This window comes from Hippopotamus amphibius, chromosome 13 (assembly GCF_030028045.1).
Source record: "Hippopotamus amphibius kiboko isolate mHipAmp2 chromosome 13, mHipAmp2.hap2, whole genome shotgun sequence".
NCBI classification, from domain to species: domain Eukaryota; kingdom Metazoa; phylum Chordata; class Mammalia; order Artiodactyla; family Hippopotamidae; genus Hippopotamus; species Hippopotamus amphibius.
In genome coordinates, this window is record NC_080198.1 from 51,872,448 (window position 1) to 51,889,548 (window position 17,101).

General features: G+C 42.0%; 1 protein-coding gene across 7 annotated transcripts in view; it reads left to right on the top strand.

Annotated features, from left to right (window-relative positions):
• The window catches only part of OSBPL10 (oxysterol binding protein like 10), a 312,125-nt gene that overhangs the window by 147,057 nt on the left and 147,967 nt on the right, over positions 1-17,101 (top strand). For 6 of the 7 annotated variants that reach the window (XM_057706433.1, XM_057706434.1, XM_057706428.1 and 3 more), the window contains one exon: positions 2,168-2,359. The exons of the other annotated variant lie outside the window; for it this stretch is intronic. In XM_057706433.1, the coding sequence (XP_057562416.1) occupies positions 2,168-2,359 (192 nt within the window). The remainder of the gene's footprint in view (positions 1-2,167; positions 2,360-17,101) is intronic. 7 annotated transcript variants of the gene reach the window in all.

Genomic DNA, 17,101 nt, shown 5'->3' on the forward strand with positions numbered 1-17,101 from the left:
TGTGTGTGTGTGTGTGTGTGTGTGTGTGCGCGCGCGCATGTCTTGCAGTCTCTGTCTGTGTTGTCACATCCCCAGCAGTACTCTAAGCATCTGTGGTGAAAGACGGCCTCATGCATCTCATGTTTCTCCTTGACATCACATGTCAGATATTCTCCTTGGCCCATAGTAGGTATTCAGTAAATATTTGGTAATTGAAATAGAGAAACTTGCATGAATCTAGCATAGCATCTAACTGCCTTTTTTTCTCAAGCTGAAATGAAGTATAGAAACGTTGAGAAGGCAAATTTTTATGTAGAATTTAGAAAATCTTGGATCGACAATCCACTTACATGGTTCAAAATGAAAGAATATTAAAACTATGCAATAAACAGTCTACCTCCCTCTCTGTTCCTACTCTCTCATTCCCAGCTTCTCCACGAATAAGCAGCCCACTTTGAGTTTCGTGTGTGTCCTTCTAGAGTATTTTTGGGTTTTAAACAATGATTTTAAATAAATGATAAAAATACTCATTTCCCACATTTTGACACAGAAGTTTGCATACTATATAGAACAGTTAGGCACCTTGTTTTTTTCACTTAACTGTATAGTTTAGAGATTTCTTTTTCCAGACCAGTTGGTGGAGACCTTTCTCATGATCCTGTTACGTCCTGGTAGGGTTCCATCATGGAGGTGTGCCATGTCTTATTCACCTGTCCTAGGTGGGGGGACATTTGCATTGGTTCCCATCCTTTGCCATTAAACACACGACTTTGGTGACTCGTGGGTACAGATGCCATTCCACCTCGATGCAGGTGTATGGAGGAGACATTCCCACATGGGGCATTGCTGGATCTCGGGGAAGTGAATCTAGAACTGGGACAGGTCCTGCCAGATTCCCCTCCTTGGGTTTTCTGCCACGTTACACTCCCACAAACCCATCTCTCTATGGTCCTGTCAGCTGACTGTGTGCTTATACTTTTGGATTTTTGCCAATCCAGTGGGTGAAAGATGGTGTATCTAAATGTGGTTTGATTTTACGTTTATTGTGTGAGTATAGTTGAACACATTTTCATATCATTTAAGGGCCATTTAGATTTCTTTTTTGTGTGAATTGTCTGTTCATATCTTGCCCTATTTTAATAGTTTGTTATTCTTATCAATTCCTAGAAATTATATTCCTACTTACAAGTGAGCCTATTGCCTGCGAAACTAGTTGAAAATATTTTTCCTAGTTTATCGGTCAGCTTTGTTGGTGGCGGGAGTGTGTTTTTTAAATTTGTTGCCTGTGCAGAAGTTTTCAGTTCTTAGGTAATCGAATTTATTGAGCTTTTCTGTTATGGCTTTGGATTTGGAGGTGTTAGGTCTTCCCTACCCCAAGGCTACACATTTTCTTCTACAGCTTTTTCTTTTTCTTTTTTTTCCTTAAGTCTTTGATCCGTTTGGGGTCTGTGATCTGAGAGGAGAATCCGACTGCGTTTTTCAGATGGCTGCCCGGGTCTCCCAACACCAGTTATTGAAAAATTCCTCTCCACTAAGTTGAGATGCCATCCTTATCACATACTCAGTTCTTACTTGGATGATATGTTACAATAGGATGAAATACCAGCACTGCGCTAACAAATGGGGATTAATTGGTGGATTACTTAGTACATTACTTAGTACATTCACGCATGCAGCAAACATGTATTAAGTACTTAATAAATAACAGTCATGATGTGCCAAGTCTTGGGATATAAAGATGAGTTTGAAAGAATGGAAGTTTAGCTGAACAATGAATATGACCTCAGTGGAGTGGAGTAAGAGCATGGAGGGCTGAGACAGACAAGGGATGCTTCTCACAACACACAGCGCTGAGCTGGCTTTGCCAGTGGGAGGGGAGGGCATTTAGGAAGAGGAGCACAGACTCCCGAGAGCCCGTGGTGTTGGGGGCCTCAGAGTAACTCTCCGTGGCCATACTTTGGGGTAGGAGACGCGACCAGAGGTAAGACCAGAAGCATAGTTAATGGAGACAGTCTCTCTGGCCTGAGTGAGTGCGGGATTAGGGCATGTAGTGCTGGGCACCTCCCCAGGTCCTCATGCCGCTAATGTCGAAGGGGAAAGCCTGAGAGGTCCAGCATAAACGGAAGCCAATGCTTGGTTGTGTTCTGCAGGTCGGTTGTTGAGTTTTGACGCCTGTTGCTTATTCTAGACGACTCCAAGCTCCCGAAGCCGAAGTCTCACTTTGCTCCCCCACGGAACACCCAATTCTGCATCTCCCTGTAGCCAGAGACACCTCGGTGCGGGGGCCCCCGGCATTGTCACAGTCACGCATCACAAGTCACCTGCTGCTGCCCGAAGAGCCAAGAGTCAGTATTCCGGCCAGCTGCATGAAGTCAGAGAGGTAGGCCTTGTTCTTCTCCGGGGTGGAGTCGTCTGTGGGAGGTGAGGGCTGTGATGTCGCTCTGCCAGCTTCTCTTCCTTTGTACCGTCTTGACTGATGGAGAGAGAGGACCCGAAGCAGAACTCCCAGACACAGCCGTGACAATCCCTCCTGGTTTGAAAAAATAATTATTTCTGGGAATTCCCTGGAGGTCTAGCCATTAGGCTCTGCGCTTCCACTGGAGAGGAACTAAGATCTCGCATGGAAAAAAAAGGATTGAAAAAAATTATTTCTGTTTCTTGGATTAAGGGAGTTGTAAGGAGACCTCTGCCAGAGCTCAGAAAACAGAGGACGCCAGCCCATAGAAACATGGAAGGAGGTGGGAGGGCCATTCATTAAGGTCTCCATGCTCATAGCAGAGAAGAGACAGAACAAAAAGAGGATAATCGGGAAATAATTGGAGGGCATTTTGAAACTCAGGAAGTGGTGGACCTAAAGCTGGCTTCCCCTTTTCTGCTTCACTTTATGAAGTGCTTACCCGCTCTCACCATCACACACACGCTCCGAGGAGGTGCAGGGCAGTGAAAAGAGCACTGTCCTTGGAGGCAGAAGACTCTGTTGCCTTAAAGCTTGGAACTCAAGTTTCTGCCTAGCAGCCTCTCAAGGGAGATTTGAGGATCACATATGATAATACACATGAAAGCCCTTCCACTGGGCATGCCTCAGAGGTTATGTTTTGTTTTCACTTTTGATTCCCTGGGAAGTGATCAGTTTGGGGCTCCCAAGTCCTTAGTGTTCATACCATCCTTTGCTACTATTGCCAAGAATAGACTGTATAATATCACTTGTATGTGGGATCTAGAAAAATGGTACAGATGAACTTATCTGCAAAGCAGAAATAGAGACACAGATGTAGAGAAGAAATTATGGATACCAAAGGGGGAGTTGGGGGTGGGTTGAACTGGGAGATTGGGATTGATATATATACACTACTATGTATAAAATAGATAACTAATGAGAACTGACTGTATAGCACAGGGAATTCTACTCTGTGCTGTGTGATGACCTAAATGGGAAGGAAACCCAAAAAAGAGGGGATACGTATAGCTGATTCACTTTGCTCTACAGCAGAAACTAACATGACATTGTAAAGCAACTATACTCCAATAAAAATTAATTAAAACATTAAATTAAAATTTTAAAAAAGCAAAATTTAAAAAACGGCGGTGTAAAATAAGTGATCTCAGTCTTGGTTTTCTTTTTTTCTTTTTTTTTTTACCAATTTATTTTTATTTATTTTATTGGCTGTGTTGGGTCTTTTTTTGCTGTGCGCAGGCTTTCTTTAGTTGTGGTGAGTGGGGGCTGCTCTTCGTTGCTGTGGGCTTCAGTAGTTGCAGCACATGGGCTCAGTAGTTGTGGCTCACAGGCTCTAAAGCGCAGGCTCAATAGTTGTGGCACCCGGGCTTAGTTGCTCTGTGGCATGTGGGATCTTCCTGGAGCAGGGATTGAACCCATGTCCCCTGCATTGGCAGGCAGATTCTTAACCACTGCGCCACCTAGGAAGCCCCTCAGTCTTGGTTTTCTAACTTGTGTGAGTGCTGAGGCTTTTTGCCCTGCAGCTGACTTGTGTAGACACCAGCTTGTCCTCTTAAAGAAGTAGCAGAGTCCCTGCTCCGTGTCAAGCAGGAACATGGGGCTATAGGGTCTTGCTGCTGCTTGAATTAGCATGCATCTTATTTTAGTTTTTAAATGTCACGAGCCAAGTAGTGCTGTGTCAGCTGGCTCTCTTGTTCTAATTCTGGACCAGGACAGAAAACCTGAAATCTTCTGTCTCAAATCTGTGGTTGCATATGAAAGACATTTTTACACACGCATATACTCTTTATTGCCTAGTAAAGAAAAGGTACAGAGTCGGATGCTCCCTTTGAGAGAGTCACCCTGATGTGGAAAAAAAAATAGCATTTGGCTGTGAGTTTAATTTTGCTACCTAGGATGATATGTGAGCAATGATTGTGGTGCACACGTATATATGGCTTTTCACTGTCATGGTACCTTTTCAAAAAACTATATTATGTAAAAACTTTGAATGTATACAAAGCAGAATAGAATAATGGTTGCTATCACCCAAGTTAAGTAATTCCAACCGTCTGTTGTTCTTGTTTCATCTATTTTCCATCATCACTTTTTTTGTTTTTTGGGTTGAGTATTTTAAGGAAATCTTAAATATTTTATCATTTTATCATTACCAGTAAATGTTTCAGTATTTATCGAACAGATACAGACTTTAAAAAAAAAAGCATAACCACAATACCACCATGTTGCTTTTATGTAAACCTCATTGCAGATATTTTTTGCAAGTACTTTAGAGACTTTAACCTTAAAAAAAGAAAAAAGAGAAAGAGAAAGTTCATGGTGTTTTGAGAATTCTTTTAATTCTGCTGTAGTGCATCTCAGATAGACTTACTGTTCTAAGTGTTGGTAGGAGACCTGGTATATATGGAAAAAAAAGGAAGGGAGAGCTTGTGTTTAGTGAGCAATGGTTCAAAAAGAAGTTAGGGTATCTGGCTTAATTTTTAGTAGCATTTGAGTTAATATAATGCCAAAATCTTTTCTGCATCCATTTTTAAAAATTCAAGTTTTTAACAGTATAAGAGTATGTTCTTTGGGCATGTCTGTATAAAAATGTTTAATTGTATGAAGTATATGATGCAAAAGAAATCTAAAGAAGATCAGGATAACTTATAATCCTACTTCCCTTCACATAACCACTGTCAACCTCTCAATGAGTTTAGTTTTTTTTTTAACTTTATTTTATGAGATTCCAAAGCAAGCCACACTCATTTTCTTTTTTTTTTTTTACTTTTATTTTATTTTAAAAAATTGAAGTGTAATTGATTTACAATGTTGCATTAGTTTCAGGTGAACTTACTTCTCTTTTATTTTATTTATTTATTTTTTTAGTAGTAGTAATAGTAAGAATTTTTTTTTTTAATATTTATTTATTTTATTGGCTGTGTTGGGTCTTCGTTGCTGCACACAGGCTTGCTCTAGCTGTGGCGAGCGGGGGCTACTCTTCATTGTGGTGCGCAGGCTTCTCATTGCCGTGGCTTCTCTTGTTGTAGAGCACGGGCTCTAGGCGCGTGGGCTTCAGTAGTTGCGGCACATGGGCTCAATAGTTGTGGCTCATGGGCTCTAGAGCACAGGCTCATTTGTTGTGGCGCACAGGCTTAGTTGCTCCGCAGCATGTGGTATCTTCCTGGGGCAGGGATCGAACCTGTGTCCCCTGCATTGCCAGGCAGATTCTTACCCCCTGCACCACCTAGGAAGTCCCTACTTCTCTTTTAAATATATAAGTTACTCCAATTCCTTTGGCATCATTCGATAAAACTGTAGCGGTTTAATGAAGTAAAGCATGTAAAGTACTTGTTATTTATGGCAAGCACTGTACTAGGAAGCCGTTACTATTATACCCATTATACTTTCACTCCAGTGGGGTTTTGTATTTTGTTTTTTAGAAAAGATTTATAGTTGGCATTGATTTTGAAGCAGCTACAAGTCTCCTTTAAGTGTGGTCTTTTCCAATGGTATCCCCAAAAAGGCCACATTATAGTGTACTGACATTTGCTAATTGACTTACCACAGATTTCTATAAGTCACTTCACCTTTGCTCCTCTAATAATCTGAGAGAAATCAGGTATTAAAAGTTCCATTTACTTCACAAGATATCTGTGATGCACATCTTGAAACGTGACTGATATTCTGACGATGAAATCCTCATACACCCAGAACAAAGAAACGTGGGTGCTTAAAAAAGGAGTATATACAGCTCCAGCGGATCTACTTTCATTCTCTCATGTGCTTAGCAACAACTGTAACATTCTAAATATTTGTACCAAAATTCAAGATTCTTTGTTATAAAACTATCAAATGCCAGTTGTTTTCTATTTTGTGAGGGTTGTACATGATTCTCACACCCTGTGGCAACTGTTGGGATCAAAACTGCAAGAAAACAAATAAATGTATAAGTTACGTATGTAGGTATGTAAATATTCTATAGTATAATCTAAACTTTGTAAGTGATTTATATATGTGGCCTTTTGCTTTATCATATTATTTTCTCTCCATTTTCCATCGATGGTGGGAAATTATGGAAGTTTCCTGGGGAGTTTCATTATATGAAAAATAACTAGGTGACATGGCTCCAGAGCTGTTCTTTTGTTTGGTTTTGGTTTTCTTGTTTGTTTTTGGTTTTTTTGGCTGTGTTGGGTCTTCATTGCTGTGCACGGGCTTTCTCTAACTGTGGCAAATGGGGGCTACTCTTCTTTGTGGTGCGTGGGATTCTTATTATGGTGGCTTCCCTTGTTGCAGAGCACGGACTCCAGGCATGCAGGCTTCAGTAGTTGCAGCATGTGGGCTCAGTAGTTGTGGCTCTCGGGCTCTAGAGTGCAGTCTCAGTAGTTGTGGCGCACAGGCTTGGTTGCCACACGGCATGTGGGATCTTCCTGGACCAGGGCTCGAACCCGTGTCCCCTGCATTAGCAGGTGGATTCTTAACCACTGCACCACCAGGGAAGCCCTCCATAGCGCTTTTGATTTGGTGGTTGTACTCCTGGGCAACAACCAGGTATCTTCTTCAGGTGATTGCTTTTGTCTGTGATGACCTTGCTTGCTGAAAATTAATTGTAAATGAGCTTGTCGAGACGTGTGTACAAACACTGGCTGTTGAGGGTTGCAGCGTAGCGGACACTTTGAAGGAGGGGGCGGAAGTTTTGATTCTCAAATTTCCTTCCTAGCTTCCTTCCTGCCTGGAGAAGGGCAACTGTTTTGTGACATCTGTCCTTTTATAATATGGACCAGTTCACCTTGGGAACTGAGAAAATTTCACCCTGACCAGAAAGTTCTGTAGTTTTAAAGGTCTATTAATCTCAAGGTGTAAAGGCACCTCGGCTTTTCAATTCCACTGTATTTATTTATAAAATAACTAGAAGCAAATGGAATAAGATTTTTAACCCAGCTGTGCAGGGAAGATAGACGTATGGCCACTGAAGCAAGGGAGAAAGTCATTGTCCACAAGACAGATGCGCCCGAGTATCTGAAGAACAAAAGAAAAATAGCCCAGCCACCGGTAACAGAATAAATATTGAATGGAATGCCGCAGCATGGTGAAGATAATGGGACAGTTTAAAAGAGTAAATGGTTATCATCCAAAATATAAAGAACTGAGGTCCCAAAGGTCAGTGCAAAAGTCATCTCTGGACGTGGAGAGGAGAGATGAATATAGAAAATTCAAGACACGATATCATCGTGAAGAACAAGTGTATTCTCCTTACCAATTCAAGAAATGGAAATCAAGACTACTTCGTCTGTCAGATTACCAGAAATAATTACAGGTTCTGGTGGTAAGAAATATTGGCAGTGCTGCGTACTTTCTTTTTGCTACAGTCTGGTGATATATAATAAGAACTAAACACAAAACAAAGCTGTTCATTGCCGTTGACCCATAAGTTCCCTGTTGGGAACTACATTCTGAGGAAGTAATTCATGGAGTTGGGAGTAGGGGAGGAAGGTTAATTTGGGTTAAGTTGTTCATACAAGTAAAGTGATGGATGCAACACAGAGCATTCTGGGAATGACTAAATAAACAATAATATACTTAAGAGGCTGAATTACTGTGTAGCAATTTAAGATGAAAGTCATGTATCATTTCTACTTGGACATGTGTAGAAAGAAAATCATGATAGAGAATAATGTATACACATTGGCCCCTGTGTCCATCTTAATAAAGTCCAGAAAGTGTTTAAAAGAGATGATTCCAGAATTTTGGCTTTTATTTGCAAACTAAAATTTAGAAATAGAATTTTTGGAGAACTTAGTGTTGCAGATTTAAAAATTTGCCCAGTATGGATGTTTTCAAAGCATAGTGATGATCTGTGGTTACCACCGTCTCATAAAAGCACATTTAATCCCCACCCCTACCCCAAGGCATATAATCTTAGGATAAAGGACCATTTATTGCATTGAATAAATTTAGTTTTATGAAAACCATACTGCATTTCCCTTGTTTTTAATTTTTTCTCTTATATTGGAAGAATGTTCATCATGGATTGATTCTAGCTTATGAATCTGTGTTTTAAACCACTGATTAACACTGATTTTTTAAGCGTATCACCCTTGTTCCCCGATGTCCATAGGATAAAGTTGGCACTCTTCAGCGTGGCAAACGAGGCCTTCTGTAGGCTGCCCATCTCTGCCTCTCCAGTCTTGCTGCCTGGCCTCAGCCCTCTTCCTTATCCCTGCTTGCACTTCCTGCCTCCCTCTCTTGGGAGGTACATTGCCCAGTAGAACTTTCTGCAACTATGGAAATGTTCTGTCACTTTGCGCCCCCACCCTTAGGGCAGCTGTTACTTACATGAGGCTAATGAGCTCTTGAAATGTGCCGGCCTGTATTGAAATGTACTTTTAATGAACACTGCATGTGAAAATGCTCATGAGATTTCAAAGATGGTACCCAAATAAGATATTGTCATTCATGAGTGTTTCATGAATAATGTCTTAATAGTCATGGCATATGGAAGTGAATGTTTCATGAATAATATCTTAATAGTCATGGCATATAGAAGTTTTCTATATGTTAGATTAAATTAAGTACATTAAAACCAACTTCACCTGTTCCTTTTTATCTTTTTAAGTGTGCCTACCAGGAAATTTAAAATTATATATGTGCCTCCCATTTGTGCCACTGCAATTGTTTTATAAATAGAATCTAATATATTTTATTTTTATTTATTTAAAAAATATTTATTTATTTATTTATTTGGCTGCGCTGGGTCTTCGTTGTGGCACTTGGGATCTTCGTTGCCGTGTGTGGGCTCTTCAGTTGCGGCATACATGCGGGATCTAGTTCTCTGACCAGGGATCGAACCCAGGTCCCCTGCAATGACAGCATGGAGTCTTAACCACTGGACCATGAGGGAAGTCCTGAATCTAATATATTTTTAAAAAATCAACCTGAGCCCCTAGCTGTTTAAGCATTTGATGATTGAAATGTGTGGTGTATTATAACTTGTATTATAACTTTTACACTTTTAGTGACATTAGAACAGGTTTTAACATGGTTCATATTTATTTAAATGGACACGCGTTCAATTGGTACAAGTACAGTGTAATTTTTATAAAATTCCTGTTCACTAGATGCTTTCTGAAAAAATACACCCCTCATACCTGTTTGTATGTGTATGCTGTGTGTGTGAGGGGGGTGAGTGTGTGTACACAACTGCATACGTGAACTGAAGAGCGTAAAGTAGGAAAGTCAGAGGTTTCTTCCTTTCCGAATTCTTCACTGCTGTTTCCCAGGAGTGGCTACTCACTCTCCTCAGGGCTTGGCTTGATGGGAGCTATGGATTTGCTTTTGGTATTGTTTAAAAAAAAAAAAGAAAATATATTTTTTTTGAAGAAAGGACTGCCCTGTTCAGGGTCCTGTCCCTGATGGGTTTGGGCAGTTGCCTGATTGCTGTTTTAATTAAAAAAAAAAAAAGTGGGGAAAAAAAATGATCTGAGTGTCTGCACACGTGAGAGCATGTCTGTGCGCAGAGCTGTGTGTGTTGGGGGAACTATTTGTGGTCTCCAACAGGTTTTAACTATTTTCTTCCTGAGATTAGAGGTAAGAAAATTCTCTAAAGAGAGTCCCTACTAAAATTTTTCTCTAAGTCCAAATATGGTGATAGGCATGGACATAACAAACGTTTGAGCAGCAGAATAAGCTTTGTAGAGTCTGGGTTCTTCTGGCTTTGACCAAATAATTTTTTTTAGTTGTGACATTTGAGACTTAAATACACTTAATAGGGAGACTTTGGACGCTGGAGCTTGATGACAGAAAAGGTCATGTTATTGCACTGTAATGGGTGTGGGTAAGGCATAAATTTAGATTTCATTAAGCCTTCAGTGATAATTTATTGATAAACAACAATTATCCTTCTCTTAAACTTTTAAAAATTGTTAAATAGCTTGCTTCTGCCACATCACATACCTCTGGTTTTTTTCTGTTTTTTGTTTTTTTTTGGCCATGCTGTGTGTCATGCGGGATCTTAGTTCCCCAACTGGGGATCAAACCTGCGCCCCCTGCATTGCTAGCGTGGTGTCTTAACCACTGGACCACCAGGGAAGTCCCCATGCCACATACCCTTTTGAAGAGAGGGCTGTGTGCTTCTCTGGTGTATAATGGGTAAACTGTATTGAGTCCATGCCCTTTAATATGATTTTAAATATACCGTTCACAGAGTATAATGTATGGAGAAGAGTGTGTTTATGTGGTTCCAGGTGTGAATTTATTTTTTTATTTTAAAAAATTTGTTTGTTTATTTAATTTTTGGCTGTGTCGCATCTTAGTTGCAGAATCTTCATTGTAGCTTGCGGGAACTTTGTAGCGCTTGGGCTCTTTGTTGCGGTGCACGGGCTTCTCTCTAGTTGTGGCGCGGTGGCTCCGTGGCTCCAGAGCGTGTGGGCTGTGTAGTTTGGAGCACGCAGCTCTCTAGTTGGGGCGTGCAGGCTTAGTTGCTCTGCGGCATGTGGGGTCTTCGTTTCCAGATCAGGGATCGAACTGGTGTCCCCTGCATTGCCAGGCAGATTCTTTGCAACTGGACCACCAGAGAAGTCCTGTAGCTGTGGAATATATATGTATGTTTCTTCATGTAATTACACTGTCATGTTTACTTAATACACATACATGGAAAGATGCTTTAATGAGGTGCCATCTTTGTAAGTGATACTGACTCAGTATTCTCCCTTCAGGATGGTTTGCTTTGATTCTGGTACACGTGGATATAGTGAACGCCTGGTTAGAAACCTTGATTCACGTACAGACTTTGCTGTGGAAGCAGTAACTGTCAGCACCCTACTGAATTTCATTAGCTGATCAATGTTAAGGTAGTGGTCAGTACTGGCAGCATTGGATACAGCCCATTCCTTGACCAGGGAAACCACATTTAGGGTATAAAGTGCATTTATCCTTTGTGTGAACAGAATGATTATTTTTTTTAAATGTCCCAAATTAATTCTCCTGTGTACTTTTTGGATAAATGATGACCCTTAAGCGCATTAGAATGGCGATTTACAATCTCAAAATAAATCAGCCCCAGGTTTGTTTTCAAAAATTATAATGTGGCGTTCCTTAATAGCAGTTATTTCCAAATGTTTTTAAAGCAATAGAGTATTATTTTCAAATAAAAATATTATAGATCCCTACTATATAAAAACCGTGCTTTATTGGTGCAGAGTTACTTTAGAAGGTGGAATGGGCATTTACTGATTGAGTCCAGGTTGACTTGGAAGAGTGATTATTTATGACCACCATTGCGATCTCTTAGCTTCTGTATCCATGCAATTTGAAACAAACATTTGGTGGTTCATGGGACCCCTCAGCAATCCTCTGAGAACCCAGTTTGGGAGCCACTGGATTTTGACACTGGCAGTATTTCGGATGAATAACGACAAAAGCAAAGTAGTGAGGTCATGTCCCCTGTCAACCCTTAACTTGCTGTCTCTCAAACTGCTGCCCCCCAGGTAAGGAAGCTCTGCCTGCTCCGGGAACCGCTGGGGGCGTGCGGAAGGCGGGGTGGGGGTGGGGAGGCTGAGGGCAGAATTAACCACGAAAGGATTAACTGCCTGGTCTCCCAGAAAGCTGGGGGGGGATCACGGTTTTCTGTTCCTCACCTTGGTTAAATGGTAGGTTCTGGCCTTGCTGGTTATAATTCTAATCCCTCTTTTCCCACTTTTATCCTAACTTCTCCCAGAATTCCTTCCTTACCCTCAGTTAATTCTCTTGCCAGGCTTTTTTTTTTTTTTTTTTTTCTTTCTTTCATTGTTCTATTGTAATTGGAAATGAGGCATTTGTTTGTTCACTTGCTTATTTTCTGACCCCTTTTGTCCATCTAGAGGGTTTTTTTTTTTTTTTTTTTTGATTTTTTGGGTTTTTTTAAACCTCTTTATTCCTCAACCCTTAGCACAGTACCTGGCAGATAATAGGTGCTCAATAAAAATTGGAGTAAATGAGTGATTTCTCATAAAGGAGATCGTGGCCATTGGGAAACACTCTTCTGTAGATCTGATTAAAAGCTTTTAGTAAGGAAGGGGTTTCTTGACCCGTAGCATATTTTTAGGAGAGTTATGGTCCCAAAACAGAAGCAATGGGGTGCTTGGGGCCCCAGCTATTTTATGTATTTACAGTGGGCTGCCTTCCACTTTGCCCCAGACATGCTGAGGTGCTGAGGTCTTTCTTTTCTTAGTTCCTGGTACACTTTATAGCTACCTATATTTTTAGCAAATGCATCTTTATAATTATCTTTAAAAATCTCCAAACTAGTATATAAACTTCTTCCCCAAAGGCATGGATTCAGTAACAACAATAGTGACTGTTACATGAACAATATTTCATGCTTGTGGGGGTCTTACTGTGGGCTACGTACTGTGTTCAGCTTTACTTGTGTGATTCTCAGGTCAGCCCTGTGAGGTAGATATTATTATTGTTGTCTGTTCCACAGATGGGAAACTGAGGCCCACAGAGGTTAAGGCAAAGAGAGTGGTGTCAGCCAGGGTTCCACCAGAGAAACAGATCCCATAGAAGATATATGTGAAGAGATGTATTGCATGGACTTGGCTTACATGCAGTTGTGGGGCCTGCCTCTCAGACACTGGCCCAGGTGGCTCTCTACCCACAAAATTGTTTCTTCAGAAAAGCCTCAGCTCTGTCCCCAAGGCCTTTCAATGGAAATAGGCCCACTCAAATTATCTAGGTAACCTCTCTCACTTCAAGTCAACTGATTATGAACTGTAATCATACCTACAGAAGCCCTCAAAGAAACATTTAGATGAGCGATTGAATCACTGCCAAGCTGATACATCAAAAAGGCCATCACACGAGGTCACACAGGTAATAAGTGCTTGTTTCTGACTGAGGTGTTAGTACCTGTGCTGGCAATTGTGCAAAATACGGGCCTGATTCATCAGTCAGTCTATGTAGGAGATACTGGGATTCATGCCTGGGAGTCAATTGATTTCTCTGAGCAACACCCACCCTTGTCACTAGTGATAAAAAAAGGGGGGGATTTGAGTGATTAATGATGACCAGGCTATTGAGTTTTGTGCCATGTGACTCTGCCATCCTGAACAAAGCTGTCAGACCAGCTGTCTCTGCCTTGTCCTGTAGCCCAGCCATTGGACTTGGAGGTGGTCTTTTTTTTTTTAAATAAATTTATTTTATTATTTATTTTATTTCTTTTATTTATTGGCTGCATTGAGTCTTTGTTGCTGCGCACAGGCTTTCTGTCGTTGCAGAGAGCAGGGGCTACTCTTCATCGCAGTGCACGGGCGTCTCATTGCCATGGCCTCTCTTGTTGAGGAGCATGGGCTCTAGGCACGCAGGCTTCAGTAGCTGTGGCTCGTGGATTCGTAACCACTGCGCCACCAGGAGAGCCCTTGGAGGTGGTCTTAAGTGGGAACTCGATAACGAGATTAGCTGCCCCTTTAGAGTGTGAATGGGAAGCGCACAGATACCCAGTGGTGGAGAAGAAGTAGTTAGTGGAGAAATGAACTGCTGTCAGCAGAGTGTAAGCAGCGAAGTCACACACTGGTGGACTGCCGGAGGTTACCATGGTATTAGTCAGCATTCTTCAGGGAAGCAGAGCCAACTGGGGGTGGGGCGGATGGGGGAAGGAAGAAGGTTTATTTGAAGGAATTGGTGCATGTGAGTGTGGAGGCTGACGTCCAAAAGGGGGGCTGCAGGCTGGACAGTCAGGCTGGAGACCCAGGGAAGAGCCAGGGCCATGGTTCACGTCTAAAGGCCGTCCACAAGCAGAATTTCCTCCTGCTCGGAGGAGGTCAGCCTTTGGTTCTATACAGGCCGCCTGCTGATTGGATGCAACCCACCCACATTACAGGCGGCAGTCTGCTCTGTTCAGAGTCACCCACTTAAATGTTAATCTCATCCAAAGACAGCCTCACAGAAACATCCAGAATAGCATGTGTCCAAATACCTGGACACGTGGCCCAGCCAAGCTGACATAAAATTAACCATCACAGGCACTCTAGGCTCTTGTGTTCCTGTGTAGTCTTCCTGTACGTGTCTTCCCTGAGGTCCTGTGTCTGGAAAGCTCACAGAGCTTGACTGTCGCCATTCAAGCCAAGCTTGGGTCCAGCGCTGGCCTCTGATGTGGGCTTGGAGTGATATATGCAGCCCTGGCTCTTGTCCAGCAACTGAATAATCTAGGTGGTTGGTTAAACTAATATGAAACTTATTTGGCAGTAGGAATTCACTGGAAAGTGAGACCAGTGTGGGCTGGTTGCCCCTCCACATGGAACCTCACCCTCTGGGCTCCATGAGTCACCGGGACCCCCGGAAAAATCAGACCCTTGGATGATTAGAGTATTGCTGAGAAAAATGATATATACAGTGAGGGAACCTCTGTTTGTCTCTGCCTCTCTCTGGCTCACAGAAAATTCATGGTTCAGACACCTTTGCAGTGTTACACTCAGAAGGAAGCTAAGTGGCAGGTTATTTTATGTCACCTTTCTGAGACAGAAAAGACATGCTTGTTTTTACCCTAGGTGGCCATTTAATACAAGGAACCTTCCAATCAGTGCCCTCGGGCGGAGAGATAACGTTCTTTTGGATATTGACAAGGAGGGAAGTTAGCCAGGTTCGTCCTTTGGCGCTCAAGCCACCCTTGGAACTTGTGTTTTATGATCTGATTCTTGGTGATTTTTGCAGAGGATGTTGTTTTGTTCCTAGTGGCTCATAGTCGCATTTCAGGATAAGACAGGGATCCGTCCTCATTTAAAACCCAGTCATCTCAGTCTGTTTTCAGCAGAGGCGCTGTGGTCATTCCTCTCTCCCACCCGCACTGGATGCTTGGACACAGCAGACTTGCAGGTGAATTACAGTATTTCCTTCACTACCCACCTTCCTTAGCCATCTCCTTGCCCGCCTGCCGGGACCACGGTCATTTTCCACTGCTTTGATCTGAGTTTTCTCTAGTTCATTTTTAAGGTGTAGTCTCTTTTGCTTCTACTTTTGTGTTAGAGATTCAGCAACATAAACAGCCCTGATTGAAAAATCAAAGCCCCAATGGATTTTGACTCCTTTTTTCTACCAGGGCAAGCAGTTTGCAAATGGCTGTGAACAGATCACAGTCAGGAAATTAGAAAAAATTTTTTTAAAGTTTCCTAAAAGGGGTAGAAGACAGTTCACAAGTTTCCTTAAAGATGATACAAAGGAAACCAGTAGAGAAGCAGTTTTTTCCCCAGTTAAAAATCAAAGGGTACTACATGGTGCCAGAGAATTCCTATTTCTTATTAACTTTAGTCTTGGCTTTTTTTTTTTTTTATAATAACTGTGTCATTAATGGGTATCACTGTTTTATAGGAAGTTCTGTTTTTGTAGGAAAAAGCATGTTCATATCTGGAAATATGTACTAGATGCTTGGAGTCTCTGCTAACCGGGCTTAATTAAGGCCAAAGCGTACATATGAGGCTTACAGGACTTGAATCCGGTTCTCTCCAAACATACCTGATCACCCACCCTTGTCAAAAAATGTATGCCTCCCATTAGATATGCATTTATTTACAAAGTATTACATCTAAAACTGATTTACTATGTTATGAACATTAATCAAATGTACAGAGATAGAGATAAATAGATTAAAAAACAATAAATAGCCTTGATTGCTGTATCACAAAGCATCCTCAAACCTGACAGCATGAAACTATAGCAGTCATTGTTTTGTCCAGGAATCGGCAGTGTGGGCAGGTGTGGTAGGATGATGTGGCCTCACACCGAGGGTGTCTGGGCTCCTTGTGGGGTCCTCGGGGGCAGGCCAGGCACCTCCCTGTCTTCATGTCCCCACAAGCCCTCCAGCTCAGTGGTTTCAGACTTCTTAGGTGGCAGCTCAGGACTCAGGGCAAGTGTCCTGGGAATAGGAAGTGGACGTGGCTGGTTTCTTGAAACCTGTGCCTGAAATTGGCACCTTGTCACTCATATTTTAGGGCTCACAGAATATAGAACCCAGATTTAGCGGGAGGGGACAGAGACCCTATCCCCTTGATGGGAGCAGTAGCAAAAACCATCTTTCATTTACCAAATAAACTATTTGTGTGTCTTATTTATTTATATTACTGTAGCCGAAATAGCCCGGTGTCTGTTTCTTGCTCCTTTGCTTCCCAAATTTGGATCCTGTGTTAGTTTCCCAGGGCTGCTACAGTTAAGTACCCCAAACTGGGTGACTTAAAACACACACATTTATTCTTTCACAAACCGGAGACTGGAAGCCTGAAATCATGGCATCTGCAAGCTTGGCCCCCTCTGGAGGCCCTGAGGGAGAATGTGATCTGCGCCTCTCTCTGGCTTAGGTGGCTGCCAGCAATCTTTGGCTTGTAGGTACAGCCCTCCAATTTCTGGCTCCTTTGTGCTGTGGCCTTCTCCCCACATCTCTGCCTCTGTCCCCCTCTTATGAGGCTACTAGTTATTGGATTTAGGGTCCACCCTAGTCCAGCATGACCTCATCTTAACTAATTACATCTTCAAAGACCCTGTCTCCAAATAAGGTCACATTCTGAGGTTCCAGTGGACTTGAATTTTGAGGAGCACTGTTGAGTCCAGAACAGACCCCCATGAAGTTAAGTTCTTTTATGTCACAGCACTTGAAGACTGTTCTTGCATTTCCCACTGTGTGGTGGTGATTTAGTAGAAAGAGTTGTCCATATGCGCTCTAAGCTC